Genomic DNA, 19,338 nt, shown 5'->3' on the forward strand with positions numbered 1-19,338 from the left:
GTCAATCACTCATACAATTCTGATCTTCGAACAACTGTCACTGGTGTCGCACACTCTGATACGAGCATACACAGGGTTCAAATAAAACAAATCCTTAAATGTCAATGGTCGACAAGACGTGACGTCACAGAAAACGGTGGTTATTTCCTCGTAAAACCGAGTATAAGAATAGGCATACGAAAAATGAAGGGAACAAAGACGTGACAACTAGCAAGAACACAGTATCGGAGCACCACCTTCAAAGCTGTAGCTAAAATTCTGAAAGGTACAACTTTGAAATTATGAAAAATGTTTTTTTCTTCTCCAAATATATCAATTTTTTTTAATGTCCAAAAAAATTTAAGCTTTGTCTAATTAATTTTTTTTTCTGTTTAGATGGGCTACACTACTCTCTGTGTGGCGGTTTTATGCATCGTATTCACACAGACATATGGACTTCTGAGATCGCGAGATCTTCCAAATGAGATGGCGAGATGTTTAAACAATTTCTACAAATCCTGTACCATCGAAGAGGAAGTCGGTCTTTCTATTTTGCATAACTGCATCCAGGAATACAAGTGGAAGCCAAATCCGGAGAGACAGTACCCGCAAAAGAGGATAACCTCGGGCGCTCGTGCCTACCTACAGAGGCTGAACACGAGGGTACAATCCATCCACGGAAGGGGTAAAAGGCAGACCGTGCGCAACAGGAAAGAGTACCGAATGATGAGCGACGGCGAAAGGACACGGTACCACAACGCACTGAGGAGACTGAAAGAAAGCACGGTAATTAATTTCATTAAGAACTCACGGTAATTAATTTCATGTAGAAATACGCTATTTATTGTACTTCTGGTTTCTTTAAACTATATGTGTAATGATTGGTGGAAGACTTTAATGCATCTATCAACAAAGAAATTCTGGGTTTTTTTTAAACAATGGTCGAATTGTATATGATCTAACTTTTGCATACGTTCGGGATCGATTACAACAACCTTGAAACTTTCATTTCATCATGTCGGAAAGCTAGCTCAAAGACCTTTATACAAACTTAAATAAGAATGCATAAGAAATGCTAACTTCAAAAAGTAATTGTTCAAATTAAATGTATATTTATTGGTTTCTCCCAAATAATGTTGATAGAATTTTCGTCATGGCCAATTCTGAATATTTTAGTGGGGGTGGTGGGGGCGGGAGATGCGGGAGGGGGTGATATCTGTGTTCCAAACCTTACTAGTGTAAGTTTAACAATGTATTACGTATTTCTTAAAGGACTGCAACAATAATTATGTGAAAATATAGAATATAAATAAACATGAAATAGACAGCTTACTTCGCGAATTTACCATAATCAGAAAAGTCTCAAAGAATTACAATAATTAAATATAATAAGCAATTCATCTGGTATTCTAATACTTGAAATTGCGATTCATTTGTGCCTTGTATAAATTTGTTGGTACATGTAAAAGCCACAGTTCCATTTTCTGTGTTTTTAATTGTAGAATCTGGTTTTTATTATATGTTCATTATTTTAGAATGCAGAGATGAGTCGTTACGATTTCCTCGCTTCTGTTCATACCGGAGATATTGAGGAGACCGCCCATTTTGGATGTCATTTTGCGGGATTTCATAGAGAGTATTTGAAAATGTGAGTATACTAGATACATTTTATTACATATTTCTTCATGTATATGCACGGTTTTGGGGGTTATTTTTTTTTTTGCGCAATACATGACCAAGATTATCATCATTTTTGCACGTGACTCTTGTATGCATTCAGATATGAGGAAGCCTTAAGAGAAATAGACTCCACCGTCACCCTGCCGTACTGGGACTCGACTCTCGATCAGTACATGGATGACAGCGCAGAATCCCTGCTTTTCTCCGCAGATTTCATGGGAAACGGAGATGGTGAAGTAACCTCTGGCCCCGCGGCGAACTGGGAAACGGAAACTGGGCCTTTAAGACGAAACATCGGAGTAGAGGGCGAACTGTACCTATTTGAGGAAATCGAAAACATCACGACCAGAACAAGATACACAGATATCTGCGGAATGACACGAGACTTGGAGAGGTATGGTCTTGAGTTCCATCACGGGGACATTCATCTTTGGGTTGGTGGTAATATGGCGGAACTAACCACTGCAGCAGAAGATCCACTTTTCTGGATGCATCACGCGAATGTGGACAGAATCTGGGAGCTTCAGCGGGCATTTGCGCGCCGGGCTGGTGTGGACGTCGACAATGATTATCCAACCGATCCTAATGACTATGGAAACGAGAACCATGCGCCGGATGCTCCGTTTGGCTTGTTGAGAAGTGACTTGCTTGTTAGAGATGGTGTACGAGATCAAACCATGAACGGAATTCGGTATGAGCCGCCTCCAACCTGTAACGCTAGAAGAAGGGACTGCGGCTCCAACAAGTTACGATGTGTCCAGCTCAACGACCAATATATCTGTATTTCTAAAACTCTAGCTGAATATCGAAGAGATTTACAGGAGGAGAGAACTCGTACCATACCAGACAGCAACAATAACAACAACAACAACAACAACAATGGTGGATTTCCCAGACCGCCAATCAACCCATGGTTTCCTACACGTTGGTTTAATAGAAATAACAGGACGCCATTACCACAACCAACGAGCCCTGAAGAGCCAGAACGCATCACGTATCCCCTCATTGACCAATGCTCGGCGTTCGAATATAAACCTATTCAAAACAGTTTCTGTGCCAACGGAAGGAAGGACGTAAAGGAATGGGTATATATACCTGTCAGAGTGATTTCCCAGAGAGATCCCTCTTTTACAAAATACGACTCGTATCCGGTCAGAAGCGGGAACATTCGATCAGGCAGCGACATCTACTCTCTGAATACTTACACTAAACTGAAGTCTACTTTGAAACCGGCTCGTCCAGATTGCTATCAAAAATGTAAATCTTCACAAACTGGTGCTGGAGAAATATTTGTCAGAACGGACGGAATTTCTTATTCCGGAACATATCAGGAGTACGCCATTGTTGACCAGAGACTTCCGGTGTCTGTATCTGTAGCTTACGTAGCCGTGAAAAGTCCGGTCCACGGGAAGACCAGTGCCGTTGTCTCTGCTTACGATTCTTGTGGAAGAGTGTGCCATCCATCTTGTTTAAACCTGAAAACAAAGAAATACGTACCATGTTCGGGGGCCATTGACATCACCACACATGCTCCCCAGTTGTATGCCTATTCACTGGGAGATTCCATCATGAAGCTGTACAAGTTCAGCGACAGCCCTAAGTTAGATGGTACTCCTCAGTTCAGCGAAAATGAAATCTTCCTCTCCTTTTTCTGCGAGTACAGCAGTAAGTGGCCTTGGCAGACGTCTCTCAAGCAGTCCATCAAAAACACCTCCGTTCGCAGGACCAGGCCCGTCTACCCTGGAGTCCAGGACAAAAAACTTAATAAGCAACCAATGACAGTGAAAACTCAACAAGCAACTCCTCCACGCAAGAAGTTTCATGGTAGAAATCCATTCCGTGGCATAATGAATCGTAAGTTATTCTATCTATATCTAGTAACATGATCTGAACCACAATTAATGTTGAACTCGCTTTTATCCATATAGATTAAGATAAAACTAAAAAAAAAACATTCCCATTTCAGGCTGTGACCTTGGCAATGGTTGTATCATACAAAAGAATGGTCCATGCAACAGTCCATGTTCTGAAAACCAGGTCTACCAGTGCACCAATTCCTGTAACAGATTCGCGAAATGCAGTATGGGAAAATACTTTGTAAACCGATGTTACAGCGGTCATTTTGATTCAGCCAGCATGAAATGCAGACCCGGGATAGGGAGGTGCTCACTGCGAGAATATACATTGTAAACAGACGATCTGTGATACTCCTACAAGTGCCAATACTAATATCTGCTGTGATACACTACGTAATATACACAAGGAGAGACGGGCCTCTTTCTGATTCCAGATATATTCTCAAAAGAATGCATTATCAAAAGATGAAAGAAAAACGACATTCACTGATTTGTCAGGGAAATGTGGAGTCAAAAGTGGAATCTTCGTTGAAAACCTCGTTTTATACCAGAGATAAAATATCTCTAGTAAAATATATATTTCAATTATTGTTTTTGTATAATCTATTTATGTACACAAAAACTTTTTGTAGACAATATGTATTGTAGTGCGTTAATTGTGTATGCATATATATACCGCAAACTGATGTGTGGGTCTTCGGATCTATTACCACTGTTTAACAATAGCGGTTTTTTTAACCAATTTGTTTACAACTCAGAAATCCATTAAAATCCTAAATATAACAATTAACACCATTGTTTACCTTCTCTTTATTAATGACAGGTAATCAGGATGTATATTTCTTTGAAGGGATTAGCAGCCTTCAAGGAAACTAAAAAATAACAAGAAATCACAAATCTGGGCTTGCGTCAATGCTTCCACATATATCTTGCGTGAAACCGCGCGCGCGCCCTTGAGGGCATCATCGACAGAAGAAGTAATTGTCTCACAACCACAGTGTGGGAAATATGTAATTTACGTTGTCTGAATAGAAAGTGTTCTAACGTTGATTTTGTTTTCATTTTGTGAGGTAGTGAGGCCACACCACCACTTAAACACGCAATAAAACTTAGGAGAATCTTCAGAGAAAGAAAGGATCAAACATTGGCTTCATTTCTAATCATTGGCCTCCAACACAACTTAATTCATTTTCAGAAGAAAAGGTAGTCTTAACGCGCAAATTTCTGTCTTTGTAATGCTGTAATTAAAATTCATGTTATTCCAGAAGAGATTGATTACTTCATAGGCATTTCATCAATTTCCGAATCCATCATGTTTTATTAACTTACATGTAACGAGATGTGAATTATATTAAGTTTATTCCAATTCCTATTGGAAGAAACCCCATTTATGATACATTACGAATACAATTTTGTGAGGGAAAGTAATTGAAAGTAGTCCTTGATTAAGTGACACAACCCCTCATCCCTTCCCATTACACAATAAATCAATCTCTCGTAAGATATACATTCGATTCATCATAAAAAAAATTTTTAAATTTCTAATGAATGAGAAAACAAAATAAATGGCGAATTAAAGGTTACACTGGCATCCACGTTGTACCAAGATTTGATTCCTTGTAAGCGACTTATCAAAAAAAACGTAATGCAATTTGATGACTTTGTAAGCAAATTCGCACTCAGATGTACCATGGTTTTTTTAGCTAACCTGAACCGAAGGTTCAAGTGAGCTTTTCTGATCACATTTTGTCCGTCGTCCGTCTGTCTGTCCGTCTGTAAACTTTTCACATTTTCGACTTCTTCTCCAGAACCACTGAGCCAATTTCAACCAAACTTGGCCAAAAGCATCCTTGGGAAAAGGATTTCAAGTTTGTTCAAATGAAGGTCCATGTCCCTTTCAAAGAGGAGATAATCACAAAAATGCACAAATAGGGTGGGGTCATTTAAAAATCTTCTTCTCAAGAACCACTGGGCCAGAAGAGCTGAAATTTACCTGAAAGCTTCCTGACATAGTGCAGATTCAAGTTTGTTCAAATCATGGCCCCCGGGGATAAGATGGAGCCACAAGGGGGGATCAAAGTTTGTATGTAAGTTTTACATACAAATATATAGGAAAAATCTTTAAAAATCTTCTTCTCAAGAACCACTGAGTCAGAAAAGCTGAGATTTACATGAAAGCTTCCTGACATAGTGCAGATTCAAGTTTGTTCAAGTCATGGCCCCCGGGGGTAGGATGGGGCCACAAGGGGGGATCAAAGTTTTACATACAAATATATAGGAAAAATCTTCTTCTCAAGAACCACTGAGCCAGAAAAGCTGAATTTTACATGAAAACTTTCTGACATAGTGCAGATTCAAGTTTGTTCAAATCATGGCCCCCGGGGGTAGGATGGGGCAACAAGGGGGGATCAAAGTTTTACATACAAATATATAGTTAAAATCTTCTTCTCAATAACCACTGAGTCAGAAAAGCTGATATTTACAAGAAATCTTTCTGACATGAATTGCAGATTGAAGTTTGTTCAAATCATGGCCCCCAGAGGGTAGGATGGGGCCACAAGTGGGGGGGGGGGGAATCAAAGTTTTACATACAAATATAGGGAAATTTTTTTAAAATCTTCTTCTCAAGAACCATTGGGCCAAAGAAGTTGACATTTACATGAAAACTTTCTGACGTAGTGAAGATTCAACTTTGCAAAAATCGTGGCCTCCAGGGGTAGTTGGGGCCATAATAGGGACTAAGGTTTTACATGCAAATACATATGTTTATATGGAAAGTCTTCAGATATGGGCCAAGGTGACTCTGGCGAGCGATGTGGCCCATGGGCCTCTTGTTTTCTTCAAGAAACGGGTATTTATATGGTCTGTCCTGATTAGCAATCAGAAAACGTTTCCACGACCGCATGCGGCAGCATAACAGATTTGTCAAGTCACGTGCTTTTGCACACTGAATACGATACTGTGAATTGGCTGAAAACTAGATAAACTTGGGCTTGAATACCATTCATTCATTAAAGTTCATTTTCATATTTCTCAAATAGTATTCATCTCATCAACTGGAATTTCAGATATTTCAGATATATAATCTTCCTATCCGACAATCGAACACACAACGTGTCTGTCACTTAACTATTGTGCCATCTCTTAAACAAATAAATGTAAATGTGAAATTACTAGTGGATTATTTTAACAAATGGGTTGGAAAGATTGATGTGTCGTTTTAAATGTTACTGGTAAATTAATGCTAATAGTGTAGTACTTGATGTATTGTACTGATGATGTACTGCATGTGCTCCTCTCACGTGACCTGTACTTTGAATTTATGATGTATATTCGTTGTGCCACTCGTAACATTTCATAGAATCACTTCTCGTAAAATTGTAATGAAATAAAACTCTGATTTAATCTCCTCCACACCCAAAAACAAGTAGATCTTCGAAGCATGTAAATTACTAAACTGTAATTTTCAGTTTTATATTGGTTTTGACTTGATGAACTGACGCTGTTTTGTGTAGCTTGATTCTTGACATATGAACATTTATATTACAAACAATAAATATACAAACAACTCAGACATGTATTCCCCAACTGGGATCAATTTCTTCAGTTGGTACGAGAATAGATTGTTCGATTTTAGAGTAATGAACTTTCTCTTCTTTTTAGAATAGATTGTTCGCGGAGTCATAAATTCGTGGTTGTAGAGTAAGGAACTTTCTCTTCTTTTTAGAATAGATTGTTCGCGGGGTTATAAATTCGTGATTGTAGAGTAAGGAACTTTCCCCTGTTTGTAGAACATTTGACTTTGTTGCAAATGCTACAAATTGCTAAAATCGTTAAAACAAATTGGACCACTATGGAAATTGTTCATTTCACAATGTGCGTTTCTTTTTTTATTGTTGTTGTTTTTTTTTGGATTAATTGAGTGTTTGTATACGGTAACTTCTACAGTTGTGATATCACTAGATTGTACTGAATTTTGATAGGTGGTTGATGATAATGAAACCCAAATTCATTCAATAGTTTTACCGTTTCAGGAAGAAGACCACGTCGCCACTGGATGAACAGAAATCCAAACTGGCCAACAAGAAGATGGAGATCTAGGGGTCAATTATAGTGCGGAATGATGCATCACAATGTGAAATGTCTACAATACGTTTTCGATACTGTTCGCGTCTGTGGACTGCGGAAACGATGCTAGAAGTCATTGACACTTGTGTCGTTTGGAAAGTGTCATTAATTTGTTAGTACTGGTTCAATGTAATTTTGGACTGCTTCATCAATTAATTGTTCCCGTGGGATTTATTATAAGTATTACCGGAAGTCTATGAACTACGCCATCGATATGATGTGTTATCAGGGCTGCGTTCAAGATCGTAGCGGCTAGCCTAGATGCTAGGCTAGATATTTAGGTCTATTGAACGCACTGTATGAATTAACGCTTGTTATCCCTACGTAGGGCTAGCCTAGCACATCGTTCAAGATCGTTTGCGCTATCGAGCCCTATGTAGCCGCTACGATCTTGAACGCAGCCCGGAACTGGTTGTTTGTGGACTGCGTCATCAATACAGGTTGTCTCTGTTGGACTGCGTCATCAATATTGGTCGTCTGTGAAGGCCTGCGTCATCAATACTGATGGTCTGTGAGCGTTGTCATCAACACGGGTCGCCTCTGGACTGTTTCCATTAATATTGATCGTTTAAAGATTGTGTCATCAATACTGGTAGTTTGATGACGGTGTTATCAATGCTAGTGGAATATGTCATCAATATTGCTAATATGTGGACTGCGTCATCAATAATAGTAGTGTAGTCTCGTTCAGCCTTACCTCATTCAAGCAGACGTTCGGTCGTTTACGTAAACTCTAACAAGCGAGAGTTTGATAAAGATTGACGATAACAGTTGCGATGTCAGAACAAGGCTTACCAAAATATTGGTAGATCTGTTGAATCTGATTGGTTAGAAAAAACATACCTCCAAAACGACTGAAATTTTGAACGAATAAATTGAATTTGCCTTCCAAACTGAAAGATTTGCAGGTCCAATTTTGTCAACTACACGTATCACTGGTAGGATTAGAAAACTGTTTTGTTCACAATTTTTCTCAAATTATTATGGAAGACCATCTAAAGAAAGTGGACTACAGACAAATATGATCATGATTTCTCTGTTTTTATATAACGTCATATCTCCTTTAGTATAATTAATGAAGGATCAGATAATAGATATATGGAGGCATTCTTACAATGTAATACTTCTAATTTGAATATACATTTGTTTGAAGGCGTCGATTATTAAACCTTACAAAACCAAACTACGCCCTCTAGTGGTCACATCTGTTATTGTGAGTCCTGACCAGACTCTCGCTCATTGGAGTTTATAGAGACAGTAGAACGTGAGCTTCAACGAGACTTTTCTGGCCGCCATTTCAATAACCCTTGCTTTGAAGATTTTACGAAGTTTGTGATCAGACATTTTCTTTAGTTGCATTCTAATTTCTATCACAACTTGAGGTTTGAAGTTGTTTTTCCCACTTGCCGGAGAGTCCAGAGAATACGTTATCGGGATATGCCGGCATCAATACTGCAGACTGTGATCAAAACCGATAGTCTCTATGTACTGTGTCATCAACACAGGTTAATTGTACTTTATGTTGACTTCGTCATTAAAACTGATAGTGTGTGGACTGCGTCATCAAATATTCTGGTAGTGTGCGAAACTGTCACTCCGTCCTTCGTTCAAAGATTACGATCTCAAATATGATAAAAAAAATTAACAAGTTTTCTGTCGATATTTCTTCTGATTACGTACTGGTTTATGATATTTTTATAATTAAAGTATTCTTCTTCGCTACTCTTTCTGCTTGTATATCTTATCAAACTGGGTGTGCGGGAGAAATTCTTCATAACAACCGTGATGTGAACTGCTTGTCCATTAAAACTTTAACCTTACCCATAACATTTGAATGGATGGCGATAGGGCTTTATATTTTACATGTGTATTCCTTGTGACAATATCTTTCTTTTGGTATCAACATTTTTTACCTCCACCTTGGAGTTTTACCTACTTTGGAAAAACATTAACCTGGGTCATAACTTTTTATAGTTAGAGATAGAGCTTTTATATCTAAGACCTCTTCTTGGAGCGTCAAATTGCAATGTAACATAAACTCAAGTACTGGAAGATATCTGTATCATATGAAGATATCATCAATTCATTTGATGCGCGCAACTGTTCCGTTATTAAAGATCTCTTCAAATAATTAATGATATATTTAATTCTGAATTATTAGGCATATTGATTGCATTGTTTATAGCATTAATTATCCTGCTAAATTGACGAGCGTTGTACAATTGAATTTTTGCTATCTTCAAATGAATTGATAATATCACTAACTGAGTTGATGCGCGCTACAATTCAATTGAATAGAGCAATAATTCGATTAATGTGCGCATCAATTCAATTAATGCGCGCAATCATTGAATAATTGCTCTATTCAATTGAATTGATGATATCATTAATTAGTTCAATTGATGCGCACAATAATTCTTTCATATAAGGTAACTACATGTATATAATCGGAGATTTCTTCAGTTTGATATATATACAATTGAATTAATGATTTCTTTAAAGGGAAAGACAACCCTAACCGCATTGTTGCCTTTATGAATAAAGTATTACTTACTGATATCGTTAATGACAGTCTTTAAGAACAAAAATCCTTGCTTAACAATTAAATCAATATTAATCTATTTCAAATTAACCGCCGCTAAGAGAGCGGCCATTGAAGTTTAATTTATTACGTCACACCGTCGGTTCCGGGTTATTTCATCAGCAGTACTGTAAGTTACATGACAAATCGTAAACAGTTAAGTTTGGAGCCGCTATACGGTATAGATTTGAGCCTGTTCTTTCGCAAGAAAAATTTAAGAAAAGAAGACGTTCAGTCGAGTCGCAGACCAGACAGATGATACTCGTTTCTAAAATTCATACATGTAAATGTCTCAAACCTCAATTGTCATTCTGCATTAGAGATCATCAAATCGTTTTGCCCAGAACAAAATTAAATTTTAGAGCAATAATTTCACCACATTAATGCGCGTATCAATTGAATTTATGAGCTAGAGCAATGATTGAATCGATACGCGCATCAAATGAGTGCAGTTGAAAATTGATGATATCTTCAAATAATTTTTAAAGATATCTTCATATTCTAAGTCATAAATACACACACAGATTATGGTTTGATAAATACGGTCTGAAACGGGACCAGGTTATTTTTCATGAATTTGAACCGTTCATTCAAAATGAATGCACGATAAGTTATATTTACCGTATGATTTAGGATTTGTAACTGTTTTACTACAAGACAGGGGTGTGGAATATTTCGAGTCGCGCAGCGACGAGAAATTTCCACGCCCTGTCTTGTAAAACAGTTACAAATCCTAAATCATACTGTAAATGTTTTGTGTCATTGTTTGAATATTCATGAGGATTTTCGCGGGGCTCGTGAAATCCGTTCAGAATGTTTGCTTTCCGCTAGAAAAACTTTTGCTAAACACACAGAACGTCACCTTCGAAAAGCGATACAAACACTATGGATGATTTTTGGGTTATCCCACATGGACCAACAAAAACATTAAGCATTATTGCATTGAAGGTAAGTTTTATAATTAATATTAAAAAACATCGGTTGTGTTTTTCCTCACCGGTGGAGTTGAACATTGTGTCCTTGATACATTTCCATTTCTATCCTTTTTTTAAATTTCTATCTTAAACAAAAAAGCAATGTCCATTCATCATATAATAGCATTATTATACAATCAGCAATATCAAACGCACAATTTATAATCTCGTCATATACACTGCTTTGCCAGTTTGTTGCCTTTCAAAATTTAGTTGACATTTATATCTCTGGATAATTTACCGAAACTTGCCACTTGAAAACTCATATTATTTTATCATATAATTTTGCATGTACGAAGTAGTAACTAAAATGATCTGTTTTTTTATTTTACAGGAGACCGATGCCTAGCCGACATAATTTTGGAATATTTACGGGCAATTAAATTCCATTTGGCGACATTATACTGCACAATAACTAGGAAGTTATAGCACACCTTGGCTCCTTCCTCCAAGCTTCTTTCTAATTTAAAGAACAGAAATTTTCTATTGAAATATCAACAAACTATGACACAATGAACTCGAAGATTTTAAAGGTCTTTTTATGACGGTCCTCTAACGGTACACCATTACATAAACCAGTTGTTTTTATGACGGTCCTCTAACGGTACACCATTACATAAACCAGTTGTTTTTATGACGGTCTTCTAACGGTACAACACAGTACATAAACCAGTTGTTTTTATGACGGTCCTCTAACGGTACAACATTACATAAACCAGTTGTTTTTATGACGGTCTTCTAACGGTACAACACAGTACATAAACCAGTTGTTTTTTATGACGGTCCTCTAACGGTACAACATTACATAAACCAGTTGTTTTTATGACGGTCTTCTAACGGTACATCATTACATAAACCAGTTGTTTTTATGACGGTCTTCTAACGGTACAACATTACATAAACCAGTTGTTTTTATGACGGTCCTCTAACGGTACACCATTACATAAACCAGTTGTTTTTATGACGGTCCTCTAACGGTACAACATTACATAAACCAGTTGTTTTTATGACGGTCCTCTAACGGTACAACATTACATAAACCAGTTGTTTTTATGACGGTCCTCTAACGGTACAACATTACATAAACCAGTTGTTTTTATGACGGTCCTCTAACGGTACACCATTACATAAACCAGTTGTTTTTATGACGGTCCTCTAACGGTACACCATTACATAAACCAGTTGTTTTTATGACGGTCCTCTAACGTTACAACAGTACACAAACCAGTTGTTTTTATGACGGTCCTCTAACGGTACACCATTACATAAACCAGTTGTTTTTATGACGGTCCTCTAACGGTATACCATTACATAAACCAGTTGTTTTTATGACGGTCCTCTAACGGTACACCATTACATAAACCAGTTGTTTTTATGACGGTCCTCTAACGGTACACCATTACATAAACCAGTTGTTTTTATGACGGTCCTCTAACGGTACACCATTACATAAACCAGTTGTTTTTATGACGGTCCTCTAACGGTACAACATTACATAAACCAGTTGTTTTTATGACGGTCCTCTAACGGTACAACATTACATAAACCAGTTGTTTTTATGACGGTCCTCTAACGGTACACCATTACATAAACCAGTTGTTTTTATGACGGTCCTCTAACGGTACAACATTACATAAACCAGTTGTTTTTATGACGGTCCTCTAACGGTACAACATTACATAAACCAGTTGTTTTTATGACGGTCTTCTAACGGTACAACACATTATATAAACCAGTTGTTTTTATGACGGTCCTCTAACGTTACAACAGTACATAAACCAGTTGTTTTTATGACGGTCCTCTAACGGTACAACAGTACATAAACCAGTTGTTTTTATGACGGTCCTCTAACGGTACAACAGTACATAAACCAGTTGTTTTTATGACGGTCCTCTAACGGTACAACATTACATAAACCAGTTGTTTTTATGACGGTCTTCTAACGGTACACCATTACATAAACCAGTTGTTTTTATGACGGTCCTCTAACGGTACACCATTACATAAACCAGTTGTTTTTATGACGGTCCTCTAACGGTACAACATTACATAAACCAGTTGTTTTTATGACGGTCCTCTAACGGTACAACATTACATAAACCAGTTGTTTTTATGACGGTCCTCTAACGGTACACCATTACATAAACCAGTTGTTTTTATGACGGTTCTCTAACGGTACAACATTACACAAACCAGCTGAAATGCAGTAGTCCTTGTCCGTTAACTTGAATCTGAAAAAATCTGAATCTCATGCCATTATATTTAATATTTAATAATATTTATTTATATAGCGCCCTATATGACTATAAATAACCACTTTAAAGCGCTACACACAAGAAAAATGATCCAGCATGTTATAAACGTAGTAAAAGGAAATTATAATAGCACTAAGACAGATAATATCAAAACAATGCTAGAAAAACATCAATAATGTGAAGTAAAATTACTAAAATCTAAAACATGATGTACATGAAAAACGTTCCACGCCGCACAATCAAATGATATAAAATACAATAGTTGAAATAAATATGCAATTATACACTTGAAAAAGTCATGTTAAAATGATGGCAAAGAAACCATAAAGATTTAACCACCTATAATACTAATAATATGCAAGTCTAAAAAGATGTGTTTTTAATTGTTCAAATTCTGACAACGGCGGAGGGTATCAGGCAGAGAGTTCCAGAGTATATCAAAACGAATGTTAGGCATCCTAATTCGCCATCAATTTTCCGATATCTCGCTTAAGGAAATCAGCTACTTTAATTATGAATCTAATTTATATAAGTAATTTTTACTGAAACAATGAAGGTAAATCGAATTGACCACATATTTCACTTTAAGCTATCTTTTTTTAGTAATAAATGTTGCCAGCTTACATGAAAATGAATGCACATTGATAATTTAGCACACCAGAATATCATGATCTCAATCATTAAGTATCAATGAATAGATTTATATAATAAGGAATCGAAATCTACATGAAGTGGGATCTTTTATGATTGCAAAATTTACCATATTATCAATGCATGACCTCGAGTGCCCCTCAGGGTACCTCACTCTAACCAGTGAATACAGTGTCCCTTCTTTCCATAAACGAGTTTGAATAAGGAGTCAAAATCTGCCCCTACCCCTAGGAGCCACCGGATGATACCTCTACAACCTTAAACTGAAAGCGGGAAATGATAGCTCCTGGGGTCCTCTACCTTGCCCTGATATTTCATCCACCTTGCCATCAAAGATAACAGCTACAGAGGTAGTCAATCAACCCGTATATGGCCCATGAGATACGGAAAATCTCAAAATCCATGCGAGGGAAACAGCAATTTGGTTTATCAAAGACCGCTTTCCTATATAAACCAGCGGCCACTTTGTCCGTCGTCCCATTGCAGAGTAGCAAAAATGGGGAATTGAAATATGTCCCTATCCCCTTGATCCAATAAGTGAAACCCCTACAGATTCGAAGTGAAAACGGGAATTAACAGCTCTATGGATCCGCTACCTCGCCCTAATATTCATTCTGCCTTGTCTTCAAACATTAGCGTCGAAGAGGCCCTCGTGAAACTCTTGTATCAAGTATTTAATGCATAATGTCGAAGTTCAGGTGAGCTAAACCGTAGTCTTTGATGACACTGGCCTACTTTCATGGTACTCCTTCCCAGTTCTCATAGAGGAAATGTTTGTTTTGTTATCTAATACTTTTCCTTACAGTCATTTCTCGAAAGATTTCCTTAGTTAATTTCTTTAGTTAATTTCTTTAATTGATTTCTTTAGTTAATTTCTTTAGTTGATTTCTTTAGTTAATTTCTTTAGTTGATTTCTTTAGTTAATTTCTTTAGTTAAGTTCTTTTGTTAGAAGGTAAAACCAATCACTCATCAGGTAGGCTAATCTACATAATAGGTTTCATTTAATACAATACACTTTTAAAAGGATTGGCAAATGATAATATTATCAATTTTGAAATCATGAAAGATACCACATCATGTAGCTTTCCTTATCATATAAATTTATTTACTAGTACTTGATGCTTTTAAAAGATCATCGATATTCTGGCTAGCTGAATTATCAATATGCATCTTATTTTCATGTACAGTTACAACATTTATTGCTTAAAAAGATCCGAAAATAAAATGTCTTCATCGTTTCTGTAAAAAAAAACGCTGATATAAATTTAATTAATCATTAATGTGCAATTTTTTTATGTGAGCTACATGCAAGTTGTTTATGAGTGTTACGATTGACTTTTTTCTAGCATTAATTCATACCATTAATTCAAACATGAATTTAAAATTCAAATATTTCCAATATCAATATTTTTCTATGAGTACTATCAGTCCTTTGATGATTTTTCCTAAGCTTGATATCTTGATATTAAATGCTAGCTTCAGTACGGAGCCGTGACTAACACAAACACGTTCAGTTCCTTTAGGTTTTTACGAACGATTGAAATGTCGGGGTACCTTCATTCAAAAATTAAACTGTAAGCTCTTGATTTCATTAGCTTAGAAGCGTGATATCTGAAACTTGGGGGCATATTGCACTTTGAAAACCTCGTCATATGTATACACACACACACACACACACACACACACACACACACACACACACACACACACACACACACATAGTCGTAAATTTGTCAGATATATGATATCACTATAGAGTTTCCATAAGCTAGATATCTGAACATTGATAGCATATTAATTAAGCTACCCTAACATCACTCCTTGTCATAAGTATAACTGAGATATTAAGATACCCAATATCACTCCTCGTTATATAGTCGTCAATTCGTCAGATATCTAATACAAACACAGAAATGTCTTTAAGGTAATCAGACAAAAGTTGAAATTTTAGGGTGCTTTGCATCAAGATACATATAAGTAGCTGACTTTCTTAAAGCGAGAAATCTGAAAATTGATGGCATATTAAGATACCCTATATTACTCGTCGTCATAAGTATTATCGTAAATTAGTCAGATATCTAATACAAACACAGAGTTCTTACAGAAAGTGCTGTGATGCCATGGTACCTCGGGGGGAAAAATGTATTTATGTAGCTGACTTCCTTTTAAAAGCGTGATATCTGAAAATTACATATTAAGATACCTATGTAACATCACTCCGTGTTATATGTATAATTGTAAATTAGTCAGATATCTTATGTAAACACAAACTTCCTTAAGGTAATCACGGAAATATTGAAATTTCAGGGTACATGTATCTCAAATCAAAATATATAAGTAGATGATATAAATAAAGTCCGGTAACTTTTTTTTTACTTTAAGTAGCTAGCAACTAACCAGTTACTATAGTTGCTGGTTTTACTGATCTAATCAAGTTTTGAAAAATAAAATACAGTTCTAAATCAATATAGTGAGTGTTGGCCAGCCAAAATTGAATTGATGTTGACCTAAACTTGTTTAGGCGCAAGTAGTACGACCGAAAGGCTGAGAATTCCGGATTGTGATGTCATCGATCGTACAAGTTTTTCTGAAAAATCAGAGTATCGAACCAGTTTTTGATTTGAGGGGAAAAAATTGTAGGAACTCGTTCGCAGCTTCTCGGGTCTTTCCGGCCGGCAAGCTCAGGGAAAGACGCCTTTCGGCTCGAGAATAGCTGCATCGGGATCAAGATTACTGTAACAGCGGCTTCTTTCGTTTTAGCACTATTCGTTTCGCCAAATTTATGAACTTCGCAAAATTGATGACGTATTTCACATCAAGGACCACGATGTATTGCATGGAGTAAGGGAAATCGAAGACATTTCACAATAGTTTTGGTTATAAATACAGGGAGACCCGTAAAACAGCACATCTGTAATGGCTGTGCGCGCTCAGTTTGAAGGAAATAATGAAGTAGGCGTGTTTTCCAAGCTGACAAATGCCTACTGCCTAGTTGCCATAGGGGGATCGGAAAACTTTTATAGGTAACGTATTAGACATGTAGATTATTCCAAACACAGAAACTTGCTTTTTTTATGTTTATTTTAGGATTGACTCCTCTTCAAAGAGAGCATTGTCATTTTAGCTATGTCCCCCTTCCCCCAATGTCGGTCTTCATGTCACCATTTGTTGTTGAAACTAGAGCTTCTAGTAGAGGATAATATTGAATGTTGATTTAATCAAAACACTGTGTGGCTTACATTCGGATGTTTTTCGAAATTGAGTTGAAATTCTTGTATAAGTAAGATTTTGGAAGTATTACTAGTGAGAATTTATCTTTTTAAATGACAAAGACAATAGGTCTTTGTCTTCTGGATGCAGCATAGACCAGACCAAAACTCCTTGCAGGGAATTCTCTCCCCTCGAATTTCAACCATACTCGTCTGTTCTACCAGTGGGGCTTGAATTTGCGGTATATTTCTTTTTCATATAGCTTGCATTTTTCTTGTTCTGATTTGTTTGTTTGACACCTTTTGGTTTAACAGGTTGGGAAGTTCCGAACACTTCCCCTATAGCGAGATATTCTCGCTAAAAAGTGATTATCTCTCTCTAGCGAGAGTAAATATATCCCATACAGCCGAGTAAAACACCTGTGGAGTACATCCAGGGCTGTCACTGTCCTTTTTGGTACAGGGTTTGGGTCCCATTAGATAGGGAAAATTGTCGACATTTTGGGTCAAATTGGAAAATTTTACTTTCATACAATGATTATAAAAAACTATTAAAACATAAATTGATTGTTCTAAGGTAAAGACAAAACAACAGAGTAAGTTCAATTAGGCTTTATTTTTCAATTGATCACTTGGCTGCCAATCTATAAAGAGACGAGAGGTCTCTTGCGCATCTTTTATTTTTTTTTATACACACAATGTAACAGTTTGTGATATTGAGAATTTTTAGATAAGTAAATTGGAATTTTCGGACCCAATTTAAAGAGATTGACGGCCCTGATATCTCTTCCTGGTTCACGTGAAAAGAAGAAAAAGTGGTAAAATGTCTGATACTTCTGCAAATATATTAATCAAAACAAAAACACTCACGATGTGTATTGGATTTCAGACTGCTTCCCTCTTATACGCAGCAACTTTGATATGCAATTTCTTGACTGTTGTCAGTTTCATAGAGACAATTTGCATCATGTTGAGTGTGTGTCGCACTTATTCAGCGTTGCACGGGATTTGCCATTACTTTCAATGAAGACACCAAAACACCTGATTATGGTAATGTTTACTCTCTCGCTAAAGAGGGATAATCACGTTTTAGCAAGAATATTTCGCTTTCTAGGGGAAGTGTTCCCAACCTGTTTAATGCCAGGCTGCGCCTTGAAAATACTTTAACTGCGGAATCATTTACACAGCGTTTGTTGGCCTTCACCTCAAAATTATTTTGCCAAGTCAGACGTATATCATTTTGTTTTGACATTCTTGGAATATTTGGGAAATAAAAGGAGAACTCTAGTTATATTGTTGAGGAAAATTTTAATTTAAGAATTAATCCCAATAACATTCACCAACGCAGATTTTTAAAAAAAAGACATGCGAATCATATGCTGAATAATTTGTCTAGAGCACTAGTCATTATCTTCAAACCGCTTAGACACTTAAGTTGTATACTTTGAAATTAACTTCAGGAAAATCCAGGTCATAAAATTGGAAGGGAAAATATTTATTTTAAGTGCATTATATCACACACGTATCATAATTATTCCTTTGTTTCTTAGAATTTGGCATAGACAATTCGGGATATCTTATTTGCACATAGCATGGCCCGACCTAATTTGGCATAGCCGCGGTCTATCTGACAGTCGACCGTTAAATTCTGATTGACTTCGTGTTAGTGTTATTTTCACGTGTGTTTTTATTTTGTTTTTTATCAACAGTGTGTTTGAAGGGGAATTGTCAGAAGCCATACCTGTGGTTCATTGCAGTTTAGCAGGATGTCGAATTATTGGGCGGATGTGTGTCGGTAAGTCACAGTCACCTGAAGTATGGATAGCTTACGTACACCTTCCTTCTACCCAATGAAAAATAAATACAGAACTAATATCTTATCCAAAATGTGTGATTTCCCCACGGAAGTCATATTCGCAGAAATTCCTTCGTTAAAGTTGCTTATATCCCATGAATCGGTCTCTAAGCAGGTAGCCCCCTGTTTGTTTACAGGATTTTGTTGCGCACCTTTACATATATTAGTA

The 19,338-nt window shown here is 36.7% G+C and overlaps 2 protein-coding genes across 2 annotated transcripts in view; both read left to right on the top strand.

Annotated features, from left to right (window-relative positions):
- Nucleotides 1-85: 85 nt before the first annotated feature.
- LOC125664258 (uncharacterized) lies at nucleotides 86-4,305 on the top strand. The gene is made up of 5 exons (XM_048896944.2): nucleotides 86-265; nucleotides 376-765; nucleotides 1,515-1,627; nucleotides 1,760-3,513; nucleotides 3,626-4,305. Exons 2-5 carry the CDS (start codon nucleotides 376-378, stop codon nucleotides 3,847-3,849), a joined length of 2,481 nt encoding a protein of 826 aa, XP_048752901.2. The 5' UTR covers nucleotides 86-265; the 3' UTR covers nucleotides 3,850-4,305.
- A 12,520-nt stretch (nucleotides 4,306-16,825) lies between these two features.
- The window catches only part of LOC125664273 (eukaryotic translation initiation factor 6), a 7,699-nt gene continuing 5,186 nt past the window's right edge, over nucleotides 16,826-19,338 (top strand). The window contains exons 1-2 of the mRNA XM_048896961.2: nucleotides 16,826-17,128; nucleotides 19,024-19,109. Of these exons, the coding sequence (XP_048752918.1) occupies nucleotides 17,022-17,128; nucleotides 19,024-19,109 (193 nt within the window). The 5' untranslated portion in view covers nucleotides 16,826-17,021. The remainder of the gene's footprint in view (nucleotides 17,129-19,023; nucleotides 19,110-19,338) is intronic.

Source organism: Ostrea edulis, chromosome 1, assembly GCF_947568905.1.
Source record: "Ostrea edulis chromosome 1, xbOstEdul1.1, whole genome shotgun sequence".
Classification (NCBI taxonomy): domain Eukaryota; kingdom Metazoa; phylum Mollusca; class Bivalvia; order Ostreida; family Ostreidae; genus Ostrea; species Ostrea edulis.

What these genes read in the sequence shown, in the direction of transcription:
- LOC125664258 (XM_048896944.2), top strand. Translation starts at nt 376, where the DNA reads ATGGGCTACACTACTCTCTGTGTGGCGGTTTTATGCATCGTATTCACA. An exon ending in CATAGAGAGTATTTGAAAAT is followed by an intron (nt 1,628 to 1,759) that starts GTGAGTATACTA and finishes GTATGCATTCAG; the next exon opens with ATATGAGGAAGCCTTAAGAG. An exon ending in ATTCCGTGGCATAATGAATC is followed by an intron (nt 3,514 to 3,625) that starts GTAAGTTATTCT and finishes TTCCCATTTCAG; the next exon opens with GCTGTGACCTTGGCAATGGT.